This window comes from Ostrinia nubilalis, chromosome 27 (genome assembly GCF_963855985.1).
Source record: "Ostrinia nubilalis chromosome 27, ilOstNubi1.1, whole genome shotgun sequence".
Taxonomy (NCBI): Eukaryota; Metazoa; Arthropoda; class Insecta; order Lepidoptera; family Crambidae; genus Ostrinia; species Ostrinia nubilalis.
The window spans coordinates 8,526,230-8,549,590 of NC_087114.1; the positions used below are offsets into that span (position 1 = coordinate 8,526,230).

Consider the following 23,361-nt stretch of genomic DNA (forward strand, 5'->3'; position numbering starts at 1 on the left):
ACGCGAATACCTATAATATTCAAAGCATAGGTACTTTATAACCACTTTAAAACATTCATCCATAAGTCTCACACACACTCATTCTTCTCAAAATATATTAAAAAAATATAATTCTCTCACTTACACGATACAGTACAGTATAGTTACAGGAAGACCATTTTTTAGAACCAAATTTACCTCATTAAATAGAAGACATTATGCAACCAAAACCTAAAAATATTTTTAATGTTTCTAAAACCAAAATAAATAAAATGAGGTTAAATAAAAAAAAATGAAAAATTTAAAACAAAAAAAAGAAAGATAATAAACAGAATGTAAAAAATTACTTATTATTACTATTATATTTGGATACAAATCTTACATTTATGATTATACTTTACATCTATAAAGCTATATAAATGCTGGTTTAGTACACAGAAACACCGAAACTACACACAACGACATAATACACTTTTACTATGTTTTAACCACTTGAACATGTTAAAATTGAAAAATTTAGGGAGTCGAAACTAATTGTAATAATTGACTGGTTGGTAGGCGAAAATTCAAAGGAAAATAAAATAAAATCAAATAAATGAAAGTATAAGTTTAATAAATGAAATATAACTAAACTATAAATGAATAACATCTAAGATACATTTGTGAAACATAATATACGTTTACATTTACTTATACCGATGGTTATAATTTAGATATTTTACAATTACATGTTTATATATTGTCGTTCGCACAGAGCTTTTATTTTTCTTATACATTACCTTATATTTATTATATTTAATTGCTAAATAAGTAAGTACAACATTAAAATGTACTGAAGATTATCTAAATGCAAGCGATGTACATTTCTTACGTCTATAGATAATGTTATATTAATACATAATAACTTACATAATAATTCTATTATTAGTGGTATACTTTTTATTATTAGTTCACACTCATCTATGCATAGATACACTTGATTAAATTATAAATAAATATTATATTGAAATCAAAATACTATAGATTTACAGAGCAATTGAAAAGTACAAGTTTTTCAGTTGAAAAAAATTAAAATCAGGGATCATTTAATGATTCAGGAAGTGTATTGATTTTTTTTTAATAATTTGATTAAAAATTTTGAGGAAGCAGTAAATATTACTTCTTAAGATTTAAAAACCAGTAGTAGGTTCCTACATACCTAACCTTCACCCAAAACATCGGGGCTTTATAAAGCAGGCAGCTTAAACTACAGTAAAAAAACCAAATGCCCTTAAAAAATATCTTCATCGTCGACAAGCAGTTACAAATCTTATTATATAGGAGCACGGTCGCAATTGCAGGCGGCGCCTCCATGGCCCTGCCTGCACTGTGCGTTGCACCAAGCTGACCATCCTTCAGCCGTGTTCAGGACTCGAGCTGACATCAGGTGGGGTAGTGCTGTGTTCTTCTCGCAGGGGGGGCAACCTGAAAGGAGGGGGGAGTGAAAGAACGGTCTATTCCAAGCGACAATTTGGTGTCCTTTGATCACCCATGGATAAGATGACCTGGGTGATCAAAGTGGACTCTAGTTAAATTTATTATTTTGGTTTCCTTTGACCACCTATAAATAATCACCCCTCCGCTGAATAGTCACATGTCCAATTGATATTTATTGTCCGTGGTGCATATCTTTTCATAAAAGTTACTAAACTTTGTTGAACTAAACCTTAACTTCGAACTCCTTTCCTTCTAAGTTCTTTTGATTAACCGCTTGAGTCCCAGACGGCATTCATTAATGTCATAACAATTGATTATCTATTGTGTCTAGATTCGCGGGCCTTGAAGGATTAATTTCGTTGCGGGTCCAATGACAGTTAACTTTCCTCCGGGACAAACTTGACCTTCACTGGTTGGGTTTTTATTGGTGGTCAAGCTGTAAATCCTGGCTACACGGGAGTTCCAGCGGTGGGAACGAGAGGTGGGAATAGTCCCGTATAAAATAATATATATCTACAATGAAAGAACTGCTATAAAGCTTACCACTAAGCACGTAGTTGTCGGAAACGCAGAAGGAGTGGCAGATGGCGCTCCAGTCCACGTCCTGCTCCTGGGCCTTCGCCTGGCAGTTGCACAGTGGGTAGCCTGGGAAAAATAGGATGAAGTAGAGATGACACAAGATAGGAGTAAGAAAAGGCAGTAAATTGTATGTAATGCATACTCGCGGCGAGAAGTAACAATATTATGATAGTAGGATCGTGAAAATTTCTTATAAATTCAATCAGATGAGGACCGATAGTGTGTCGATCTTTATCGAAGAATAACAAAGATAGGAGGCGAAAATTATCTGTGCTGAATATTACGCCATTCAGTCTTCCGTAGGCCGTTTGTAGCGATCCGTTTTTCCATCAGGCAACGCGGCGGGCCGGCAATATGTAGGTACGGATATCCTTTATTTGTTGTCAATTTGTCCGCCGGACCTATATAATAAATAAATAATATAAATCTTTGGACAATTTCACACAGCGCCAGCTAGCCCCAAAGTAAGCAACTTAATGCTTGTGTTATGGGTGCTAGCTTAACGGATATACTACTTATATACTTTTTTTTTTTTTTAAATACATAAATATTATACATAGTCATACCCAGACCCGTCACAGAAATTAAAATTCATCATTTCAATTTCTGCCCGGCCGGGAATCGAACCCGGGACCTCTCGGCATAGTAGTCCGTTCTGAACCACTACACCAAACGGCCGCCTATATCTGATGTACGTGTACTGCACACATTCCTTATAAACCTAAAACTATACAAGTACACCATCGCCAAATTTGGCGAAAAAACGGACCATTGTCCGATAAAAAACGGATTGTGGCCAAGCGGCCTTATCCTTTGGTCACTCTGGACAATTGACGGAGCTCCTTTCTGCTTATGATTGTAAAGAACACCTTTTATTTTTTAAGGAAAAGGGGCTTACCGTCCAGTAGGTTAAAGACGATCCTGCTTCAAATGCAGGTTTTGTGGTTTAGTCACATCTCACAAACATGATAGCTACATGGTGTACTAACCTAGCATGTTGTCACACAGGGCAGGGCACACCTCGACCCGGGGCTCCCCGTACGTGGCCTCGGTCTCGTTGGCGCCGCTCAGGGCAGACTGCAGGCCTACCGGCATCAGGCCTTAGCATCAGGCCGCCTGCTATCTCACATACATGATACCGACCACTTTTCTTAAAGGTTACTCAACCTTTGCTTGTCTCCTGTCGTCAGCTTTGTAAGAAGTCGGACCTTATCTTCGAGCTATGTTCTTCTGATTAATTTCGTTGCGGGTCCAATGACAGTTTAACTTTCCCCCGAGACAGACTTGACCTTCACTGGTTGGGTTTTTACTGTCAAGCTGTAGATCCTGGCTACACAGGAGTTGCAGCGGTGGGATTGAGAGGTGGGAATAGTCCCGTTATACATGATACCTACTTGTTTTGGGCTGACGCTGTATAGGTTTGTTGTCGACACGACAAAAAGAAGACATGATAGCTACATGGTGTACTAACCTAGCATGTTGTCACACAGGGCAGGGCACACCTCGACCCGGGGCTCCCCGTACGTGGCCTCCGTTTCGTTGGCGCCGCTCAGGGCCGTCTGCAGGCCTACCGGCATCAGGTCTTGGCAGGTCGGGCCGCAGGCGGAGCCTCCCAGCCCTGTGGGATGAAGTAAGGTAAGCTAGATGTCCTATTACATTAATTTTTGTGGTAGAAATTAAATTAATGCTCTTGAAGTGCTTTGTTCGGGCTTGTTATTCGCAATGAATTGCTTATTTGTGAATTTTTGTTATTTTAATTTTTAAACTTTTTTTAATCAAATGTTTTCCGACAATAATGTACATGTACTTTTAAAATAAAATGAGTAAAATATTCAAGGATATTTATTTATTTATAATGATGGAAACCTGTAACTATGATACTAATGTATCGCTGTTGGTTTCTTTAAATGAATTACAGGGACAAATCTCACCCCAACTGTACACACTGTAAGATGATTTTATCATCTTCATTTGTCATAAGATGTCAATACATAAAACACAATACATTTAGGTCATTTAAAAGTAGTTTCGGCAGGTAAGTGGCCAACCTTACTGTCAGTTAAAAATGTTCAAGATGTTTAACCGCCTAGCTTGTATCAATATTTATAACCGTACCTATAATATGTATTTTAAAAACTGTAAACCCTTGAAAAAGAGGCTGACAATAGTGACGTGAGTTTCTTGCGCTACTTCTTCTCAGCACTGGGCCATTTATTGTCCCGAAGCAGCGGTAGGGTTAATACTGGGACATGTAAAAGAGCCTTTTAAAAGCCTACTTCCAAAAATAATATGAGTTTTATTAAGCCGGCCAAGGACTGGGCATATGCCCAGTAATGTAAAGTAAAGTAAAAAAAATTAAAATAAAGTAAAGTAATTTTTTAAGGTGCATGCAACAATCATTTAAGTAGGTACTTATGTTTATATCCGTTGTCTAGTACCCATAGTACAAGCTTTGCTTAGTTTGGGACTAGCGGCGCAGTGTTAAATGTCCAAGGATGTTTATTTATTTAAAAAAACTTATCCCATAAAACCATATTTTGACTAAAATGTAGAGTTTGTTAAGTTATGACGTGTAGAATTAGAAGCTTGGCTCTTGGCTCTACATTTGAAATGCTAGTCATATTATTACTAGCATTTTCAAATGTAGAGCCAAGAGCCAAGCTTCTAATTCTAATATTATTATGGTCTCGTGTTGGAAATATTTTACATGTAAGTGTTTTTGGTGGGTTCCTAATATTCAAATTACTTATTAGGTACATTTTCGGGACAAATCTCAATTTAAACATAGACTGACAGTATTTTTGACAACAAATAGCAGCACATAACTCTATCGAAATTAATTATTTTAAAGCAACTCTCACAATAGTAATTGATAATATTGATAAAATCATAAGTTAAGCCAAAATAAAATAATCAAGGTTTGTGAAATTTTGCTGTATTTTTAATATTAAAAAATTGTTTGATCAATTTAAAACTTTGATCTCTTTTTTTTCGTTATTTATAAAAAAATAATATTAGACATTGATTTAAGCGAGTGTTGTTATACGATTAATAGCAACGAATGGAATTAATAAGAATTAATAAAAAGTGGAAACATTCCGAAATATCGAAATACTGAACAGTATCTTCTATTAAAACAGGCTTTTAACTATTTGCTTTACTCAGAAAATAAATATGTTATTTAACAAATAAAATACAGAGAAAATAATTAATCTAGAAACACAAAATATAAAAAATGTGTATGTGAAAGAATAATTTTCATATTACAAAACGATTTTATGACCAAAAAAACAAATGCTTACCTGAGACACTCCTCCTGTATGTTCACCATTTAATTTTCTGTTTCCACCAAAATTAACCACAAAAACCGACATAAAAACACAGCACAGCACTACAGAACCAAAAAAAAACAAAACAAAAAAAGACCGACCTGCGTGACACAGGTCCGCACAAAGGTTGTTCCGGGCGCTCACTGACGGCGTCCAGACCCCGTTCCCTTTTCGGAACTGAGCCAGATATATCCTATTCAGTTCCCCTCTATCATACTTCAGTTGTAACACCACCTCGGGGGTAGCTATCTCTCTCTGTCCATCCCCGTCCTCGATTTGCTCGAGGCTCCGACTCGATTGGTCGGCGAGTGCCATCCCTATGACCACGCCCACCGTTAAAAGTTTGAACGCTGCCATCTGTGGAAAACGTAGATTAAAAATATTTCTTCTAAAATGGCGGCTGTCTTAACGTCAAAAGATAAAGGAGTTTGCTTTCTGGGGAGCAATTAGGCTTATTTGAGGAAGCCAAGATTTATTTTTAATTTACTACCGGCCTACTTTGCAGGTAGCTCGGGTAAATCAGAAATAATCTTCTCTTTGTTAAAAGGTATGAATTCAGAACACAGAGGATGAATTTTTAAAGCTTGGCTGACTGCCAAAGTACTTAATAAAAAGTAGTACAAAATGCTGAAAGATAATTCTTTAATTAGTTAGTATAGCTCTTTCCCACGGTATACCGTTTTTTTTTTTGCAGAAACTGTTTTTTGCAGGATCGCGTTTTGTAGTATACCTACTTGTTTAAATGAACATTCCGTTTGGAGTGTCCGCAGTGTCCGGCAAAAATCCGATCTATTCTTTGTAATTCGAATATCAAACACACACTTGTGTGTCCACACGACATTCTACTTTTATGGGATCCTGCATTACTGGACTCCGAAAAACTGGACTGTCGTGGGAAAGGGCTAACTGTGGCGCACAATATTATAATTGCATAATCAGAATCGGCCCCACCGTGCTACGCGTGAAAATAGTTTGAATAATGATTCCCGTTTTTGTAACATTTTTCTTTACAAGCTTTGCTTAGTTTGGGACTAGAAGCGTAGTGTAAAAATGTCCAGAGATATTTATTTATTTACTAGCTTTTGCCCGCGGCTTCACCCGCGTGAAATTTCGTCTGTCACATATCGTCATAAATTATAGCCTATATGTTATTCTGGGCTATACAAAACAATAATACTGTAAACTTTCATCAAAATCCGTTCAGTAGTTTTTGCGTGAACGAGTAACAAACATCCAGACATCCAAACTTTCGCATTTATAATATTAAGTAGGATTAGTAGGATAATGATTCCCGTTTTGTAATATTTTTCTTTACTCCTCCGCCCCTGTTGGCTGTAGAGGGATGTGAAAGCCTTCCTCGATAAATGGGCTTCGCTCGTTCGTTTCAGCCAGATGACGTCCATTACTGAACAAAGATATAACCCCAAGGATTTCCGTAACTACCAGTCCTGCTTTGTCCAAATGGGCTATCAAATAAAAACATTTTTTTAAATCGGACCAGTAGTTCCTAATATTAAAACGCGTTCAAGGAAACAAACAAACAAATTCTTCAGCTTTATAATATTAGTATCTAGATTATCTGGGGAACAGTTATTATATTTGCAGATATCGAGGCATATGTGGAAACTTTGGCTCGGGACAAGTTTGGCAGCCCCTCGAGCTGTATGCCCCATATCACACTTCCAACTTGGTGATATTCGCGAAGTACAGCCTTCAACAGAAGGGTAAAGATTTTAATGTATATTTAAGTTCAAATGTTGTTTACAAAGAGGCTAGTTAGAAGTTTTCTTCTTTCTTACAAGTAAAGAGTTCGTTCCCGCAGCGATCCAGTAAGGGTTCCGCGAAACTGGACTGTCATGTGAACACACTTGTGTTTAAAATCCGAATGCAAATTCAAACGAATTTTTTTTGCGGGACACTGCAACGGGGATGTTCGTCTGAACGTATGTATAAAACAGGATCCTACAAAACAGTTCCTGCAAAAAACGGGATGTCTTCGTAGCAACTGGCCCTAACTCTACCTTATAAGGAGTACCAACCAGTAACTGACTAAAATGCGCTCTCACCATTTCATAGAAATTAGACTCAACTATACAAAATACCACAATTTTACCTTCTTTGCCATCGTCCTTGCCTTCTAATAAAAAAATGCTGTAACTCTCGTTACTCAGAGATTAGTAATAACCATAACGAAATTGTAATTAACTAACGCGTATTGTTTCAGCAGGTCGTTCGATCCTGTTACATTTTTGTAGCAACTTTTGACAAATTGACATAGGTATAATATTATTATTTTTGACATAATTTTTCTTTTTATTTTGACTCGCAAATGGATAAGTAGATGATACCAATCATTTCAGGACTAAAGACTTTATGCCCTGAAAACCTAATGTATAGTTTTCAGTTGCTATAAACTTCGATTTTTGTTTAGAAATAGTCGTGGGAATGTTCTATGGCTGAAATGATGATGATGATTTAAAACTAAACGTACTTCAATGGCTCATTAATTGTGAGCTTGAGCTGTGTGGTCGACGCATTGTATTGCTCTTTATTAGTACCTACGCGTGTACTAATATTAATAAATACGAATTCGTAACTCTGGCAATTTAGTAGGTAATTTTCAAGTTATGGCACGACCAAGAGAAACAGCTGATTCATTTCATATACTTTGTTAACCTAAATTAGGTAAGAAATCAATCATTCTGGTAGTTTCAAGTACGATAAGACTTTCTGTGAAAATTAAAAATTACGCTAGACTGAACAACAGAATCTACTTTAAAACTTATTATTTTAGAAGAGAAAAACTTTTTAATTTCGCTTCAACATCTAATACTTATCTATTTTGCCATCGTCTATCCTCAAATCCAGCCAGATAAAACTTTTCGATAAAAATTGGCAAAGTTCGAAACGTCGTCTGTCATTTACCCTCGGGAGATATAAAAGTTTTGCTATCTAAAGAAGAAGTAATATCACCTTGGCGTGTTTAAAGATGGTGGAATAGGTATTTCGTTATTTACTGAGTAAGCGTGTCCTTATAACGAATTAAGTTAAGACTTGTGGCTTGATTTTGATTTTGACTATCAGTCAACTCAACTCAACGAATATAGGCTTAAATTCATTACAATACTTAATTAGAGACTGAGCGTTAAGAGAGGTGAACATCCTACTAATATTACACTGGGGAACAGTCATTTTGCGGCATGGTAGTTTAGAGTCAATTCTGTACGCGACTAGTGTGCTGAATACTAGAAAAATATTAGATTTGTCAAATTGACTCTAGATCTTGAGATAAATACTATTAACTATTTATATGAAAAAAAACAAAATAAAAATACCAATCTGTATAAAAAAAAAATTTACACTAAGATCCTATTTAAGAACGATATAAAAATTAAAAATGTATTTGCTTTTCATCAAATAATAGAAAAAAAACTACAAAAAGCTTTTTCTTTAAGCTTTTATGTTCTGGTTTTGGTCAGGAAAATTCCATAATTATGGCAACAGTAATCAGCCATCATCTGGCGGTCCCATGGACCGTGAATATCATTCTTCCACTGTCCTGATGTTCCGGTAGAACCGTTCTGCTTATTCCTCACTGTAATCACCCAGATTATGGGAGAACCTGTCCAAATGGTTATTGTAAAGAAAATAATTTAATACTCAAATTAGCTCCTTATGTGTAAAATTTTTAAAACAATTTAGCAACCAATTCTGAAAAGTCTGGTGCTCTATGACTCCCCAAATATTGTTTGACTACTAAAACAAAGCTTAGCCATGCTTCAGATTCAATTTTTGTTATGTGGTTTATAAAATATAAGAGTACGGATTTGCGGTCAATCGAGTTTATTTTTTCCGTATTCAAACGGACGTTTCAGGACGTAAAGGACTTTAATTTGGCTGACTTTTGATCATTTTAGTGATTAGAAAGCTCAGTTCATATCTTTGACCTTCCAAATTGAAGTCCTTTACGTCCAGCTTAACTCCAGTATGGCAAAGAGTCTACACAAGGCTTGCAGACGATATTGGACCTCCAATATTTATTCTTTTATGGAAGTTTTATACCAAAGTATGCTTGGTAGGTTTTTATCACTACCTCCGTGATCTTATTTCTTTGCTTTTGTAAGTTTAGAAGCCAAATATTAACAAAAACTGTTGGGGTTGTAAACGCAAGGTTTTCATAATGAATTCATATTTTTTGAGACAAAAAGCTCTTTAAAAATTAATTTAAAAGACACAAACTGATAATTTCAAGGTCTAGTAGCTGATTACTAAATTGTTGTAACTACAACTACACTAATACATGAGTAGAAAATAAAACTTTGTGGGTATAATCAAATTAATATACGTTTAGGGAGGGTCGTTTAATTTTTTTCATTGATTTCTTGCGTCTCGTTTATCTCAAGAACCAGAGTCAATCCAAAGAAAGTAAATACACACCATTTATGTCTAATACAAGTGTTTACAAAATCCATTAACAAAATAGATGCCGCAGATTTTTTTATTTTTTTTGTTCCGCAGTGTTATAAATGCGAAAGTTTGTGTGGATGTTTGTTACTCTTTCACGCAAAAACTACTGAACGGATTTTAATGAAACTTTACAGTATTATTGTTTAAAAATAATTAACGACTTACAAAAATTTATTATTGGGGATCGCTTATTATGAGCTGTAAAAATATTTTCACTGTTTCTTCCTAGAGATGGTATGAAATTACTCACGTAACGTCATTTGTAGGTTCTGTCTATCAAAATCAACTGACCCAAATATATTGATTTCAAATCAAATAAAAATTGATATTAAGTATCACAACGAAAATGAGCCAGTTTTCCTACATCATCGGAAAAGTTATGAATGTTGAAATTCATAATATTCATTCTATCATTCATTCCCATTTCCATTGAATTCTAAGATGACTGAAAAGGCAGCATAACGATCAAAATGTACCCTTTTTCAAATAAATCATTATCATTTATCAAAACCATTCTTGTAATAGCAGAAATTGCTCCAGGCCATATTTCAGCGTACCTATATGGCTTTGAAACACATAATTGAGTTTCTATGTACATTTCAAACGTATCTATATACAAAAGTAGGTATCTATATACAAAGCCTCCGGTCAGATCAATACCGAGCTGTTGCTGTCTCGCTCTGCACGTCCTTTTCTAAGGGGGGTGGGTGGGGGTGGAAATGGAATGTAATTTGTGGATTTAGTTGAAAATATGAGCAAATACCAGTTTAAGGCTTGGTATTTCTGCTAAAGTAGGTATTTCACGCTGTCAAAATCTGCGCGCGCAATACTTCGCCGAAGACAGCGCGCCAAAGAGCTCTCCCAGCTACACAGTATAAAAATACCAGTTGGTTAGGTTAGATTGACTTCCTTCCGTTCAAGCGTCACACTCACAACACTTTCTAATACAAAATTAAATCATATCCAAGTGATACAAATTAAAACACCTTTCAGAATTTTTGGGAATATATTTTAGAATCGAATAAATATAAAATATAACTGCCAAAGTAAACACGGTTCAAAGAGGCGTGGCATCACCCGACCTTCCGGAAGTTCCGCGCCGGCCAAAAGAATTTCAAGATTACCTACGTCACCCGACCTATCGGTAAGTCCTCGTGAGCTTAAGCGATTGGAAAAACATTTTATGATCAGTTACTCGTAGTAGCGATTATTTAGAGCTTGGATAATAAATTATAGTTGTTGCAATTCACGAAACTTTGCATGTGGTTAATTACATTAATCAGTACACGCATCAATTTTGTTCAGTATTTTTGTTTATTAAATAAAAATATCATACTAAAATTGCATACATATTTGTTTGTATTGGTCTGGATGTTTTCTTTCCATAATTTATGTATAACGTATTACGGGGCTCTGTATCGAAAATCACTATGAGCATCACACGCGGTTACCTGCCGCAGGCACCCGCTCTGAGCACTCATGGGAGTTTATGCAGAGGTCGCTAGAGTTTGACTTTGAGCTTTGTTTATAGTCATTACGAAGCAGATTTTGATGGGATTTTTATTTTTGTTTAAATGTTGATAGTTATAGCCTGACCAGGAACATAAAAACCCTCGCCATGTTGCGGAATACTAATGGTACTAATTTCTTTTAATGGCAACAGTAACTGAAAACTTCATTGACATGTCACCTTGCATGTCAGTCTATTGCTGTCAAAGTGTAAACAAACTTTATTTTAAATGTGCGCAATTGATTTTGTGAATGAAATTGCTAAAATCTTTTTATAGTCGTGAAAGAAAAGTGGTTCACAATGTGTTAAAGTATTTGTCGAAAAGAAATACCAAGGGTTCGGACAATATTTTCATTGAATAATGTTTCCAACAAAGGTTGTCAAATTGACTGACATGTTTACCGTATAGTACAGTCCACTATTAAAATTAGCTGTGGTTTGTTTTAACTACCTATTTTAAAGTTTTTTGTCACTTTCTAAGTGTTGAATTTTATGGAATTGGGAAAGAAGTACCGAGTTTGAAGCGTTCATGAGCAGACATTGCAGTTGAATATTCAAGTTCTGAATTTGATTATTGATGAATAATAAAATAAATCCTACTAGCTCGATTGATGGTTTCATTTAATTTATTTAAACCAGGTTACCTATAATAATATTTTTTCGTTAAGTTATGAAAATATCAAATTAGCCCGTAATCCTGAATCCTGATACATAAAGTTAGCCTATTAATTTAACACAGGTACGACTGTACTCAGTGTTGCACTATCAAATGCAATTGACGCGCCTCTATGCCAGGGTTTTTATGTTCCTGGTCAGGCTATACCTTGATTTTGTTTGTAATTAGTTGTACACTCATTATGTTTAAATAATTTAAATTGAAATGTTTCTCAGGAAGTGAATTATTGTTAATTCTTTTGACAAATAAAGTTCTTAAACCGTTGTCATGAATTATAATATTAAGGAATTGTTAAGCAAAATTTCAAGTAGATTGAACCAAAGAATCACTTTGTCCCATACAAACTTTGCCCCCTTTATTCACCCCCTTCATTTCATGACCCCATTTCGGAAAATCGGATGCCTACGTCATACAAAGAACACACCTTCCAACTTTCAGGTCTCTACGATATCCGTCAGTCATTTAAGACAAAGCATTTTTATTAGTTGTCCAATACTCTATCGTTCCAGTTATGTCATTGACAGGAGGGCGCTACTATCTTAATGGGTTATTTATTAGTCCCAACTTTATGCCACTTGACATTTCAGAATCGTTTGACTTTAGATACCTAAGCGATTTGATATTCGGAGTCTTTTAATGAAATCAAGTTCTAAAATAACTTGAGGTGTTGTACCCGATCAAGCTTTTCATTGCAGGACAGCCAAATAGTTTTATTATTAGTTTCTTCTTTAAGTCTTGATTTGTCAGAGTAAGTAAAGGCTCCATGAGAGCAAAATTTAGCTTTATAATACACTCGCGAGCAAAACTATGGAATCACTTACATGAAGTTGTTTCCACGCGATCTTGTGTACTAACGAATTTGTAAGTAACAAAAAAAGTGGCACCATTTTAAAGATTAAACTTTTACCTTTAAATTGATACCAAATTCATTTAAATCACACCAGTATTTAAAAAGATATCCCGGCTGATGTGAAGAAGTAAGGAAAAAGACATGTATCAACTGTTATATACGTCGCGAGTTGCGGCCTACTTACCCCCTATAAAAGCACGTGTTTTCGGATTTTTGCTTTCACACGTTGATCCGTACACATATCAGCTTCTTTTGACACTTTACCTGGGATTCTACACCTTCAGAAGCAGCACAAATCCTTGCACTATTGCAAGAAGGGCTCAGCCAGCGGGCTGTCGCACGTCAGCTCCACATAAGCCAGTCCTGGGTTTCGAAAGTTTTAAGACGCTTTCGGGAGACTAGTGGCTTTATCCCGAGACCAAGTTCTGAACAGCGCCGGTGCATATCGCAAAGGGATGACCGTTTTTTCATGTCAACCTCTCTATGAAATCATCATTTGAGTGGTATCGACGTCCAGCAAGAGCTCAGAAATGTTCGTAGGATAGCTGTTAGCGTGTGGACAGATCGTCTAAGATATAAGCATTAGAATTTGACTCCAAAAAGGCCTGCCACAGGCTCGAAACTGACGGCAGGTCACCGACAAGCACGCTTTCAATTAACTCGCTTTCAATTTTGATGGGTAGGCGAGTAATGGAGGCGAGTTTTGTTCTCCGATGAATGCAGACTGTGTTTGCAGTGCAGCAGTTGAAGAGGTCGGGTCTATAGGCAGCCTGGGGAGCGATTTGTGCAGTGCTGGTTCGTTGAAACAGTAGCTTATGGGGGTGGCTTGCTCGACTTCCCATCGAGATGTGTGCGAGCAAATTGAAAGCGTGCTTATCGGTGACCTGCCGTCAGTTTCGAGCCTGTGGCAGGCCTGTTTAGAGTCAAATTCTATTGCTTATATCTTAGACGAACTGTCCACACGCTAACAGCTATCCTACGAACATTTCTGAGCTCTTGCTAGACGTCGATACCAGTCAAATGACGATTTCATAGAGAGTTTGACATGAAAAAACGGTCATCCTTCTGCGATGTGCACTGGCGCTGTTCAGAACTTGGTCTCGGGATAAAGCCACTAGTCTCCCGAAAGCGTCTTAAAACTTTCGAAACCCAGGACTGGCTTATGTGGAGCTGACATGCGACAGCCCGCTGGCTGAGCCCTTCTTGCAATAGTGCAAGGATTTGTGCTGCTTCTGAAGGTGTAGAATCCCAGATAAAGTGTCAAAAGAAGCTGAGATGTGTATGGATCAACGTGTGAAAGCAAAAATCCGAAAACACGTGCCTTTATAGGGGGTAAATGGGCCGCAACTCGCGACGTATCGAACAGTTGATACATGTCTTTTTCCTTACTTCTTCACATCAGCCGCGATATCTTTTTAAATACTGGTGTGATTTAAATGAATTTGGTATCAATTTAAAGGTAAAAGTTTAATCTTTAAAATGGTGCTACTTTTTTTGTTACTAACAAATTCGTTAGTACACAAGATCGCGTGGAAACAACTTCATGTAAGTGATTCCATAGTTTTGCTCGCGAGTGTAGTTTTTAATTTTTTTTTCTTTAAATATTTGACGCCTTGTAATCTCTCGTTAATATAGGTCCACACAAATAAAGAATGTTTGACTTCGACTTTAATAATTATGCTCTTACATAATTATAAATAAACTAGCTTTCCGCCCGCCGCTTCGCCCGCGTAGAATTTTTCGGTCTTTATATAACCTATTACACTCAGATATAATGTGGCTTTCTATTGGTGAAAGATTTTTTAAAATCGTTTCAGTAGATCCCGAGATTACCCCTTACAATTTAACAAATATACAAACACACAAACTTTACCTCTTTATAAATTAGATAAAGATAGGTAATTTGAAACCCTATTTTGTTTTATTATTTTTTTTTATTTTAAATATTTCACAATCCAAACTAATATTTACTGTAAGTAAATGCTAAATAAATATGTAGTAAATATTAATTTGGATTGTGAAATATCCTATCCTTCCTACTATATTATATTATATTATATATTATTATTATTTATTATATTATCTATAATATATAAAGCTCGTTATATTATAAAGGCGAAAGTTTGGATGTCTGGATGTCATGATGTCTGGATGTTTGTTACTCTTTCACGCAAAAACTACTGAACGGATTTTGTTGAAACTTTACAGTGTTATTGTTTATAACACAGATTAACATATAGGCTAACTTATGACGATATGTGACAAATAAATTTTAATAAATAAATAAGACGTGTCTAAAAAGCGCCATCTACCTATCGTCATTGGTTAAAATCTACAGCGCTGGACAAACTACTGTATGACGTTCGTAAATATTCATTCGGGGGAAGCCGTGAAACGCCATCTATCAACATGATATCTAACGGGGGTAAAACGAGGTCCACGCGAACGAAGTCGCGGGTGGCCGCTAGTTTATAATAGGTAGCTTTCCCTCCGCAACCTTATTGGTATTCCATTTATGTGTCTTTTAACTGATTTCTGTTAAACATTTCATGTAAAATTTGTTCAGTTATAACTCCATTTACATCTGCATCTGTAAACAAGGGTTCATGTTCTCCAGCCCAGATGCCGAGTAAACAGAATCGTCTTTCAGTGACGTGCAGCTGCCCCTATATTTGACCCACTGACTTATTTTTTTATTATTTATTTGTATCAGTGTGCTCTTCTAAAGAGTGTAAGACGACTGTAGGTACTATTAAAATGTAATTTTAACTCATTGGTTTTGTCTCATATTTGAAGAATGTACTATGTATCATGTTCATGAGTAGAGTCTTCGTTTAAAAGGATGCGAACGATTTAAATTTCAATAGGTAGACAAAATTGATAATTCCTAATTATCAAAAATTTTAGCTTTCTCCAGTAACACTGATATTATTATACTGTGACTCATCAAAGTCATCATTGTCAAAAATATTGACAAATCGCGAACTGTCACCGCCAAAAACCTGACACGCGTCCGTCCTCCGTAAGCGCCACCGCGCGACTGATTGAGATTGTCCAAGCCGTCATGGACGATTTTTTCCACATTTTTGAACATAGTAACTAAATAAGACGCAATATAAAAATTTCATCCGTTAAAAGCCCTCAAGTTATTTTTGAACTTTAGTTTAGTAAAAGATTTAGAATCTCAAATCGCTTATTTTAAAAATAAAACCATAAATAGAAAACGAATAGAGGTAACTTTGGGAATTTATTCTATCGAGTCAACTTCATCAAATCGTGTTTCCATCCGTTAATAGCCCTAGAAAATATCCTCAACTATGCCCAATAAAAATCTTAGCCTTTAAGTTTACTGTTTAGTACCTCAAAAATGAAAAATGAAAACCTCAATTTCGCCATTTTCACTGCTACCCGGCCTTAATACTGCTAATATTGTAAATTACGTTGAGATTTCAAGCTTTTAGATAATGGATTTATTTAACTAAGTAGATACGGAGTTCCGTTTATGAGGATTTTTGTGTTATCAGAGGAAGTATTTATCAAGTGATTGAAAATACTTTTGCTGATCAAAACCATTATTTTTTTAATTAGTATTATTAACTAGCGGCCGCCCGCGACTTCGTACCTACTTCGTTTTACCCCCTTAGGGGTTGAATTTTTCTGAGATTTCGTGATGAGTAATTGAGTCAGTAACCTTTCGCTTTAGATTCATTTGTATTAATTTGCTATCCAGCGAGGAAAAGCAGCCAGCATCCTCGCCTCTTCTCACACTTTTATTTTTGAGTAAACAATAAGTATTTTTTCTGTTTACTTAGTTAAGTTTGCGTTTGTTGTAAAATATCTGATTATTTTTAATATGCTGTGATATATATTTTTTGTATTAGTTCATTTTAGCACCATCGGAACGGTGGGAACTTAGTTACTTTAGTTTTTTATAAGAATTATTATAAGTTAAAAGTCTACTCGTATTTTGATTCGAACAATGATCCCTCAAGTATTTTTGTAACCTAGTATAGCTCCCGTATTCACAAACATTACTATGAGGTCTCACAGTGCGCGTGGACGCACATGGTGACACACGAACCAATCACAGAGCTCTATTCAACGCCGTGCGTTCGATTTTCTCTTCACTTAAGCAGGATCGTTTGTGAATACGGGCGTTAGTACCTAATACAAAAATTCATTAAAGTTCAGATATTTTTAGAGCTTTTGCATGTAAAAATCAGACAAACATTCATAAATAAATATTACTGGTATAAATTATCCGAAAACGTATTTCACTTTTAATCCGATAGCACACTTCATGATCCGATAGCGCAGATGGTGGTTTAGATTTGCGGCCGAAGGCAAAACGGATCTTATAAAGTTTTCGATCTAAATTAATTTTCTTACACCAACTCGTAATAAATTACTTTTATTAGCCGAAGTTTATTTAAAATCAGTGATTAATTTCAAGTTTAAAAAGTACGTAAATAATTGTGCTTTGTTTAGCTGAAAGATAAACATTGTCATTATTATATTTTTTACGGTACATGATTACAAAATAGTTACAATCAATTAGAAGAGAAACTCGTATACTACATCAGTAGGTAGGTATTACTACTCAGTATGCTACAACTCCAAATCCGGTTTTTCTGGTTATCCAAATAAACAAATAAAAATAATAACTAGACTTAGTTAATCTTTCATGTCAATTAAAGGCAGGCTGACAATAGTGACTGAGTTTCTTGCGCTGCTTCTTCTCAGCACTGGCCCATTTATTGTCCCGAAGCAGTGGTAGGGTTAATACTGGGACGTGTAAAAGTGCTTTTTAAAAGCCTATTTGCAAAAATAAATGAGTTTTACGAGTTTTTATAAAATAAGCATAAAAACAGCGTATTTCCTGAATTTTAGAACTTTTTAGTTACTTAACTTACATAAATTAAGTATTAAACTAAATAAAACTCACCATACGAGACGCCATATCGGATGACCGCCAAAACCTATCTAGCCCGATAGTGGTCTGCTACTGTCCACAGTCACTTAACACAGACCAATGGAGCTGCAGATCCTAAATAATAAATCTGTAAGACAATAAAAGTAGGACTTTTTGCAACACAAATTGTGTTAAATATCAATAGTATACCAAGTCACATTGGTAACCAATACTTTAAAAGACAGACAAGACCAATGTAATGCAATAAACGATTTGATTTGATTTGACCTGGCTAGCTACCACCATCTTACCTAAGTCTGTCGCCATAACAACAATGTTAACAGCATTGTTGTGTTCCGGCAGTTAGAGGTAAGATAGCCAGTTCCTCCGTGGTTGAGGATTCCGGGTGAAGCTCGCTTCCACCTTCGGCCTGATCATCACTTACCATCAGGTGAGATACAGGCCAAGAGCTTCCTCGTTGTGGATAAAAAAAGACCAACTTCTTTTGAAACACTTCAATCTCGCCCTGAAAATGTATCACAACAACAAATGATAATATATTGTCGCGAGTAGTAGATAAGTGTTGGTATCCCGAAGCAAGTTATAAGTGTCCTAAATGAGGCCTGCGTACCTACGAATATTAAAAAATATGAATAATTTTTAACTAAAATGTTAATTTGTTTTAGTTAGTTACTTTGAAAATCAATAAATCGATTAAGCGAATGTAGTCTGTCTGCAGAGTCACATTCTGAAAGCTCAAAAAAAGTGAAATTAGATGAGTCCACTGCCCTTGCATAAAAATACTTTTTTCGGTCTTGGCGATAAAAAAAATATTTTTTTTAACCTGTTTCACACGGTGCGTCGCTTAAATTACTTTCTTCGATTATTAGCACAGGAAAATAACAATTTAAATGGAATTCAGTACACAGTCTGTGCGTGAAATACTCTGTGGAAATCTGAAAGCTTTAGATAAGTCTTATCTGCGGGTTTCCGAGTAACCTTTTAGCTTTTATCTGACGGTGCCGTGCTTGCTATCTCGCTGTTTGAAATACCTTATTTTCAGCTTTATAAATATATTATGTTGTACATTTAAAATATTTGACTGGAAAATTGTCCCGTAGGCGTTTTTGTGCCCCAAAGAAAATTTGAATATAGAGAATGTTGAGTAATGACAACACTAAACATTTATTTATGGTTTAGAATTTAAAAAAAGCTAGCTCTATGTCTATGGTCACTCTGTGGAAAAATGGCCGACTGAAAAGTTTTGTTTTGGTGTGCTCCGTTGTACTTATTATATTTTGCATGTGTAAGATTGCAATAAACAAGCAAGCGAAGATTATCTAATTAATAAAACCCCATAACAACAATAGAGAACAAATTATACACGACATATAAAAGTAGTACCGCTTACCCACTTGCCTCACCGGCATTGGTGAAATATTTTGTAGATCCGACCAGTAGTGGCCAGAGACATACAGGTGTCCCAGAATGGATAAGTCAAACGGCAGGTTACCTTAGGTTTGTATGAGTAGCTTGGCCTCAGATCTACCATTAAAATTACGAAAAAAAATAAGCACATGGCCAATCCAAAATTTCGTATTGAATTTGAATTCAAGGCCTATTTGTCTCCTCCATAGGTTTTATTAGATATTGCAATAGTCTCAAAAATACGCTAGCAGTTTTTCAAATAGCATATGATATTATAACTGTTAATACTTTTATGGGAGGACAATAACAATGCAAATAAAGGATTTCAACTTATGACAGTAACATTTATTTATTTAATGATTTTTCCACACATTAATTTTATTTAGTTAAATGTTTATTTATTTTTCAAACGAATGTTCTGAATAGTCTTCATGCACGAATGATAGACCTCACCTTCGTTTTGTACCAAAGATTTATTGAAGTACTTTTCTAGAAACCTTACTAATTTCATCATCAATTTGCAGCATTGTACACTTAAAATATGCTTACACGATTACAAACAACCGACTCGTGTTCCAGATGCAACATCGATTTAATTTAATTAATACCACCCAGTAGGCGTGGTCAGATATAACCACGCCTTTCAAGGGGGTGAATCTCACCCCAAGGAGGGTGAAAAGGGGGGTGAAAAGCGCTCTCAGTGGAAATGTCGCGATTTGTAAGTCCCAGATTTGGGCCGCGTGAAAACTTTTTTGATGGATTCGTTTGTAACGAATATGTGACAGTTTTGTCGACTTGTGACAAATATGTGACGTTGGGATTTGCCGTGAGAGCAATTTTGGAATGTTACACGGATTGGGCTTTTAGTGATAGAAAATCCTAGATTTAACTGAAATTATCCCTTCAAGTACTAGGGAAATGAAAAACAATAGAAATCAATTGCTATAGCGGTCTCTGTAACCACTTAGGCTGGGTCGCACCATCTATCTTACTTTAACTTTGACAAACGTCAAAAGTCTGTCAAACTTCATACAAAAAACACCGGTTAGCGTTACAGTTACTGTTAAAGTTAGGTGGTGCAAATCCGCCATAGAGTTCCTCGAGTTAAACGGAAATTATCACTACGAAATGCTTGTAATAACAATATTTGCATCGGAATAAGCCTTGAAAATCTAAAAGTAAAAATTGCGTAAAAGAGACCTCTATCAAATTAAACTTCGCCCTGAAAACACAATCACTAACTGAATAGAATGAAGCACAAAACTAGGTTCAATTTCAAGAATAGCTTGAATCCCATCAAAAACAATACTTGTCAAAAAAACCAAGTCTCGCAACTCAGTTGTTCTACGGTAAAAAATTGTGAGATCCATGTAATACCAAGTCCAGGCCAGGAAATCTTTAACGTTTTACATAAATATATTGACTTGGCCATCGCACTAAATAATTTAATTTACACGTGTTTTCATGCGATGGCCAAGTCAATATATTTATGTAAAACGTTAAAGATTTCCTGGCCTGGACTTGGTATTACATGGATCTCACAACTTTTTACCGTAGAACAACTGAGTTGCGAGACTTGGTTTTTTTGACAAGTATTGTTTTTGATGGGATCTCATTTCTTTTTGTATTTTGTAGACAGCAGTTATGTATCTAGAAAACTGGACCGAAATTGAAAAATTTTACTCGACTTGGCGGTTGCACTACCGTGCCCCCAAATCTCATTTCTTTTTGTATTTTGTAGACAGCAGTTATGTATCTAGAAAACTGGAACGAATTGAAAAATTTTACTCGACTTGGCGGTTGCACTACCGTGCCCCCAAATATTTTAGTTTTTCCTTGATTCATACACCAAACACTACTTATATTCCAAATTTGAAGCTTCTAGGTCTGCTAGAAGTGCCTTAGAGTTTTGATGATCGGTGAGTCAGTGAGTGACAAAATTAAGTAACTTTGACCCGTTATAATTCTTAAACTACTGGTTCAAATTGAATGAAATTTTAAATATACCGTGTCTTTACAATGCCTGCATAGCTAATGAAAATTCAGCCTTCTAGTTTTATCCACAACGAAGTTACAGGCAGTCGAAAATGGCCTGAATTGCTTCGAGAAAAGGATGGTACGGCCGTGCCGCTTTTTTGCTCGACTTGGTGGGGGCACTGCCGTGCCCCCAGATCTTTTTGTTGAATTCCAATATTTATACCAAACATACGAGTATTCATATTCTCAAATAAATTAATCTTTTTTTAAGTCTTTGACTTTGTGTTAGACAGCAGTTGGTCACTGACGCTCGTACTCACAAACGATACTTGCTTAAGTGAAGCAGCAAATCGAACGCACAGCGTTGAATAGAGCTCTGTGATTGGTTCGTGTGTCACTGTGAGACCTCATAGTAATGTTTGTGAATACGGGCGTAACTGTTTCTATAACCAAAAGGAAAGATACGGCAGCATGTGCTTACGTTTCCATCTAAACATGGAAAACAAAACAAAAAGAGAAACGTTGTTTTTTTTATTAGAACTTTAGTTTTAATCAAGGCTTCAGCTTTCGTAATAAGGAGCTTAAGCTTTCAAAAACCAATAACGAACCATCAAGCTACCTATTTAATGCATCTAGACGTTTCACGCCCACCTTCAAAGTTTGCACTTTGAAAGCTTTTAAGCGATGGAGCTTTATTAATGCCAAAGTTCAAGTATTCAACGTGGGTGTGTGGGTGTGGGCTGTACGTGGGCGATGCGGTTGTGTGGGTGGATGCTACGTGCGTCATTGCAACCCTTGCTAAGTTAAGAACAGTCCAAATCATTTATAGATGACCTACAATGAACTGTCCAGATTGTCAGGAAGGCGGTTATTAGTTCCGATTATTGCCACGTTGAACAATGACATTTGCAGGAGGGCGCTCCTATCAATACTGGGGAATAAGTTTTTTTTGAATCCACAACGAGGAATCTCTTGGCCTGTATCTCACCTGATGGTAAGTGATGATCAGGCCGAAGGTGGAAGCGAGCTTCACCCGGAATCCTCAACACGGAGGAACTGGCTATCTTACCTCTAACTGCCGGAACACAACAATGCTGTTAACATTGTTGTTATAGCGACAGACTTAGCTGGTGGTAGCTAGCCAGGCGGGCTTAGAATAAGCCTTACCACCAACCAAACCGAACAGAAAAATCTGCCCCCACTGGGAATCGAACCCGGGACCTATGCGTCTGAAGCAGGTGCTCTTACCACTAGACCACAGAGGCGGGTTTTGATTTATGTCAAATTCAAATTATCCATGTAGACCCTTTTCAGGGCATTCATTTGGCAAATATACCTTGACCTTCCTCCACTTCGGGGCGTTACATCTTTCTGTCACACATTTATTACAGGAATTACGTATGTTCGTTCATTTCAGACAAATGACGTCAACTAACCTGAACAAAGGCCTTCCCAAAGATTAAAATGAGGGTCCTGCGCTGCCCGCATTGCATCCAGGTGCTTCCGTGACCTTTACTAGATCGTCGGTCCACTGAGTGGGATCGTCGGTCAACTGCCTACACCGTCCCATTCTAGCAGGTATATTCCTTTAGTATTTTTTTTTTTCAATTGAAAAATTATTAATTAGCATGTAGGCAGTTTTCAGGGCACGTACACATTCCAAATATAGCTTGCCCTACCACCACTTCGGGACCACATATCGGCTAGTGCTGAGATGCAGCTAAAAAGCCTCAGTCACCTTTGTCAGCCTTTTGTTTATTGTAGGAAATACCATACATACAAGATACAATACAAGTGTTCGAATTGTAAGCTAGACAGGTAAAATAATTTAATTCTCTAACCCCCTTATTAATAAAAGTTACACCCTAGTTATTGTCACTTAGTATGGGAATGTCATTTTAATCCAAGGTTCATCCAAGGTGTAACTTTTTAATAAGGGGGTAAGGGTAAAATCCATGAACTCATTGTTATTTAAATCATTCAGCTTCTAGTGTCTTTTTTCATGATTACCTACTTTCTTATTCTTATTTGTATGAGATTGTATTAGTAGTAAAAGTAGCCTTAGTTACACCTACACATTAGTTATTCGCCTGTAAAAATCTTGTCAAAATCAGTCCAGCTATCTCGGAGATTTTTGTTATGTAGCAACATGTAAGAACCTAATTGAACTCTAGTAGG

At 36.1% G+C, this 23,361-nt stretch overlaps 2 protein-coding genes across 2 annotated transcripts; both read right to left on the reverse strand.

Annotated features, from left to right (window-relative positions):
- Positions 1–571: 571 nt before the first annotated feature.
- On the reverse strand, positions 572–3,135 carry LOC135084872 (uncharacterized). The gene is made up of 3 exons (XM_063979609.1): positions 3,024–3,135; positions 1,999–2,100; positions 572–1,443 (listed from the first exon to the last, which is right to left on the reverse strand). The coding sequence occupies exons 1-3, from the start codon at positions 3,127–3,129 to the stop codon at positions 1,292–1,294; spliced, it is 360 nt and encodes a 119-aa protein (XP_063835679.1). The 5' UTR covers positions 3,130–3,135; the 3' UTR covers positions 572–1,291.
- A 365-nt stretch (positions 3,136–3,500) lies between these two features.
- LOC135084819 (uncharacterized) lies at positions 3,501–17,889 on the reverse strand. Its single transcript, XM_063979560.1, has 3 exons — positions 17,812–17,889; positions 5,465–5,720; positions 3,501–3,652 (listed from the first exon to the last, which is right to left on the reverse strand). Exons 1-3 carry the CDS (start codon positions 17,824–17,826, stop codon positions 3,501–3,503), a joined length of 423 nt encoding a protein of 140 aa, XP_063835630.1. The 5' UTR covers positions 17,827–17,889.
- Positions 17,890–23,361: the final 5,472 nt, after the last annotated feature.

What these genes read in the sequence shown, in the direction of transcription:
- LOC135084872 (XM_063979609.1), bottom strand. Translation starts at nt 3,129, where the DNA reads ATGCCGGTAGGCCTGCAGTCTGCCCTGAGCGGCGCCAACGAGACCGAG. An exon ending in CCTGTGTGACAACATGCTAG is followed by an intron (nt 2,101 to 3,023) that starts GTTAGTACACCA and finishes TATTTTTCCCAG; the next exon opens with GCTACCCACTGTGCAACTGC. An exon ending in CGACAACTACGTGCTTAGTG is followed by an intron (nt 1,444 to 1,998) that starts GTAAGCTTTATA and finishes CCCTCCTTTCAG; the next exon opens with GTTGCCCCCCCTGCGAGAAG.
- LOC135084819 (XM_063979560.1), bottom strand. An exon ending in TGCGGACCTGTGTCACGCAG is followed by an intron (nt 3,653 to 5,464) that starts GTCGGTCTTTTT and finishes TTCATCCCACAG; the next exon opens with GGCTGGGAGGCTCCGCCTGC.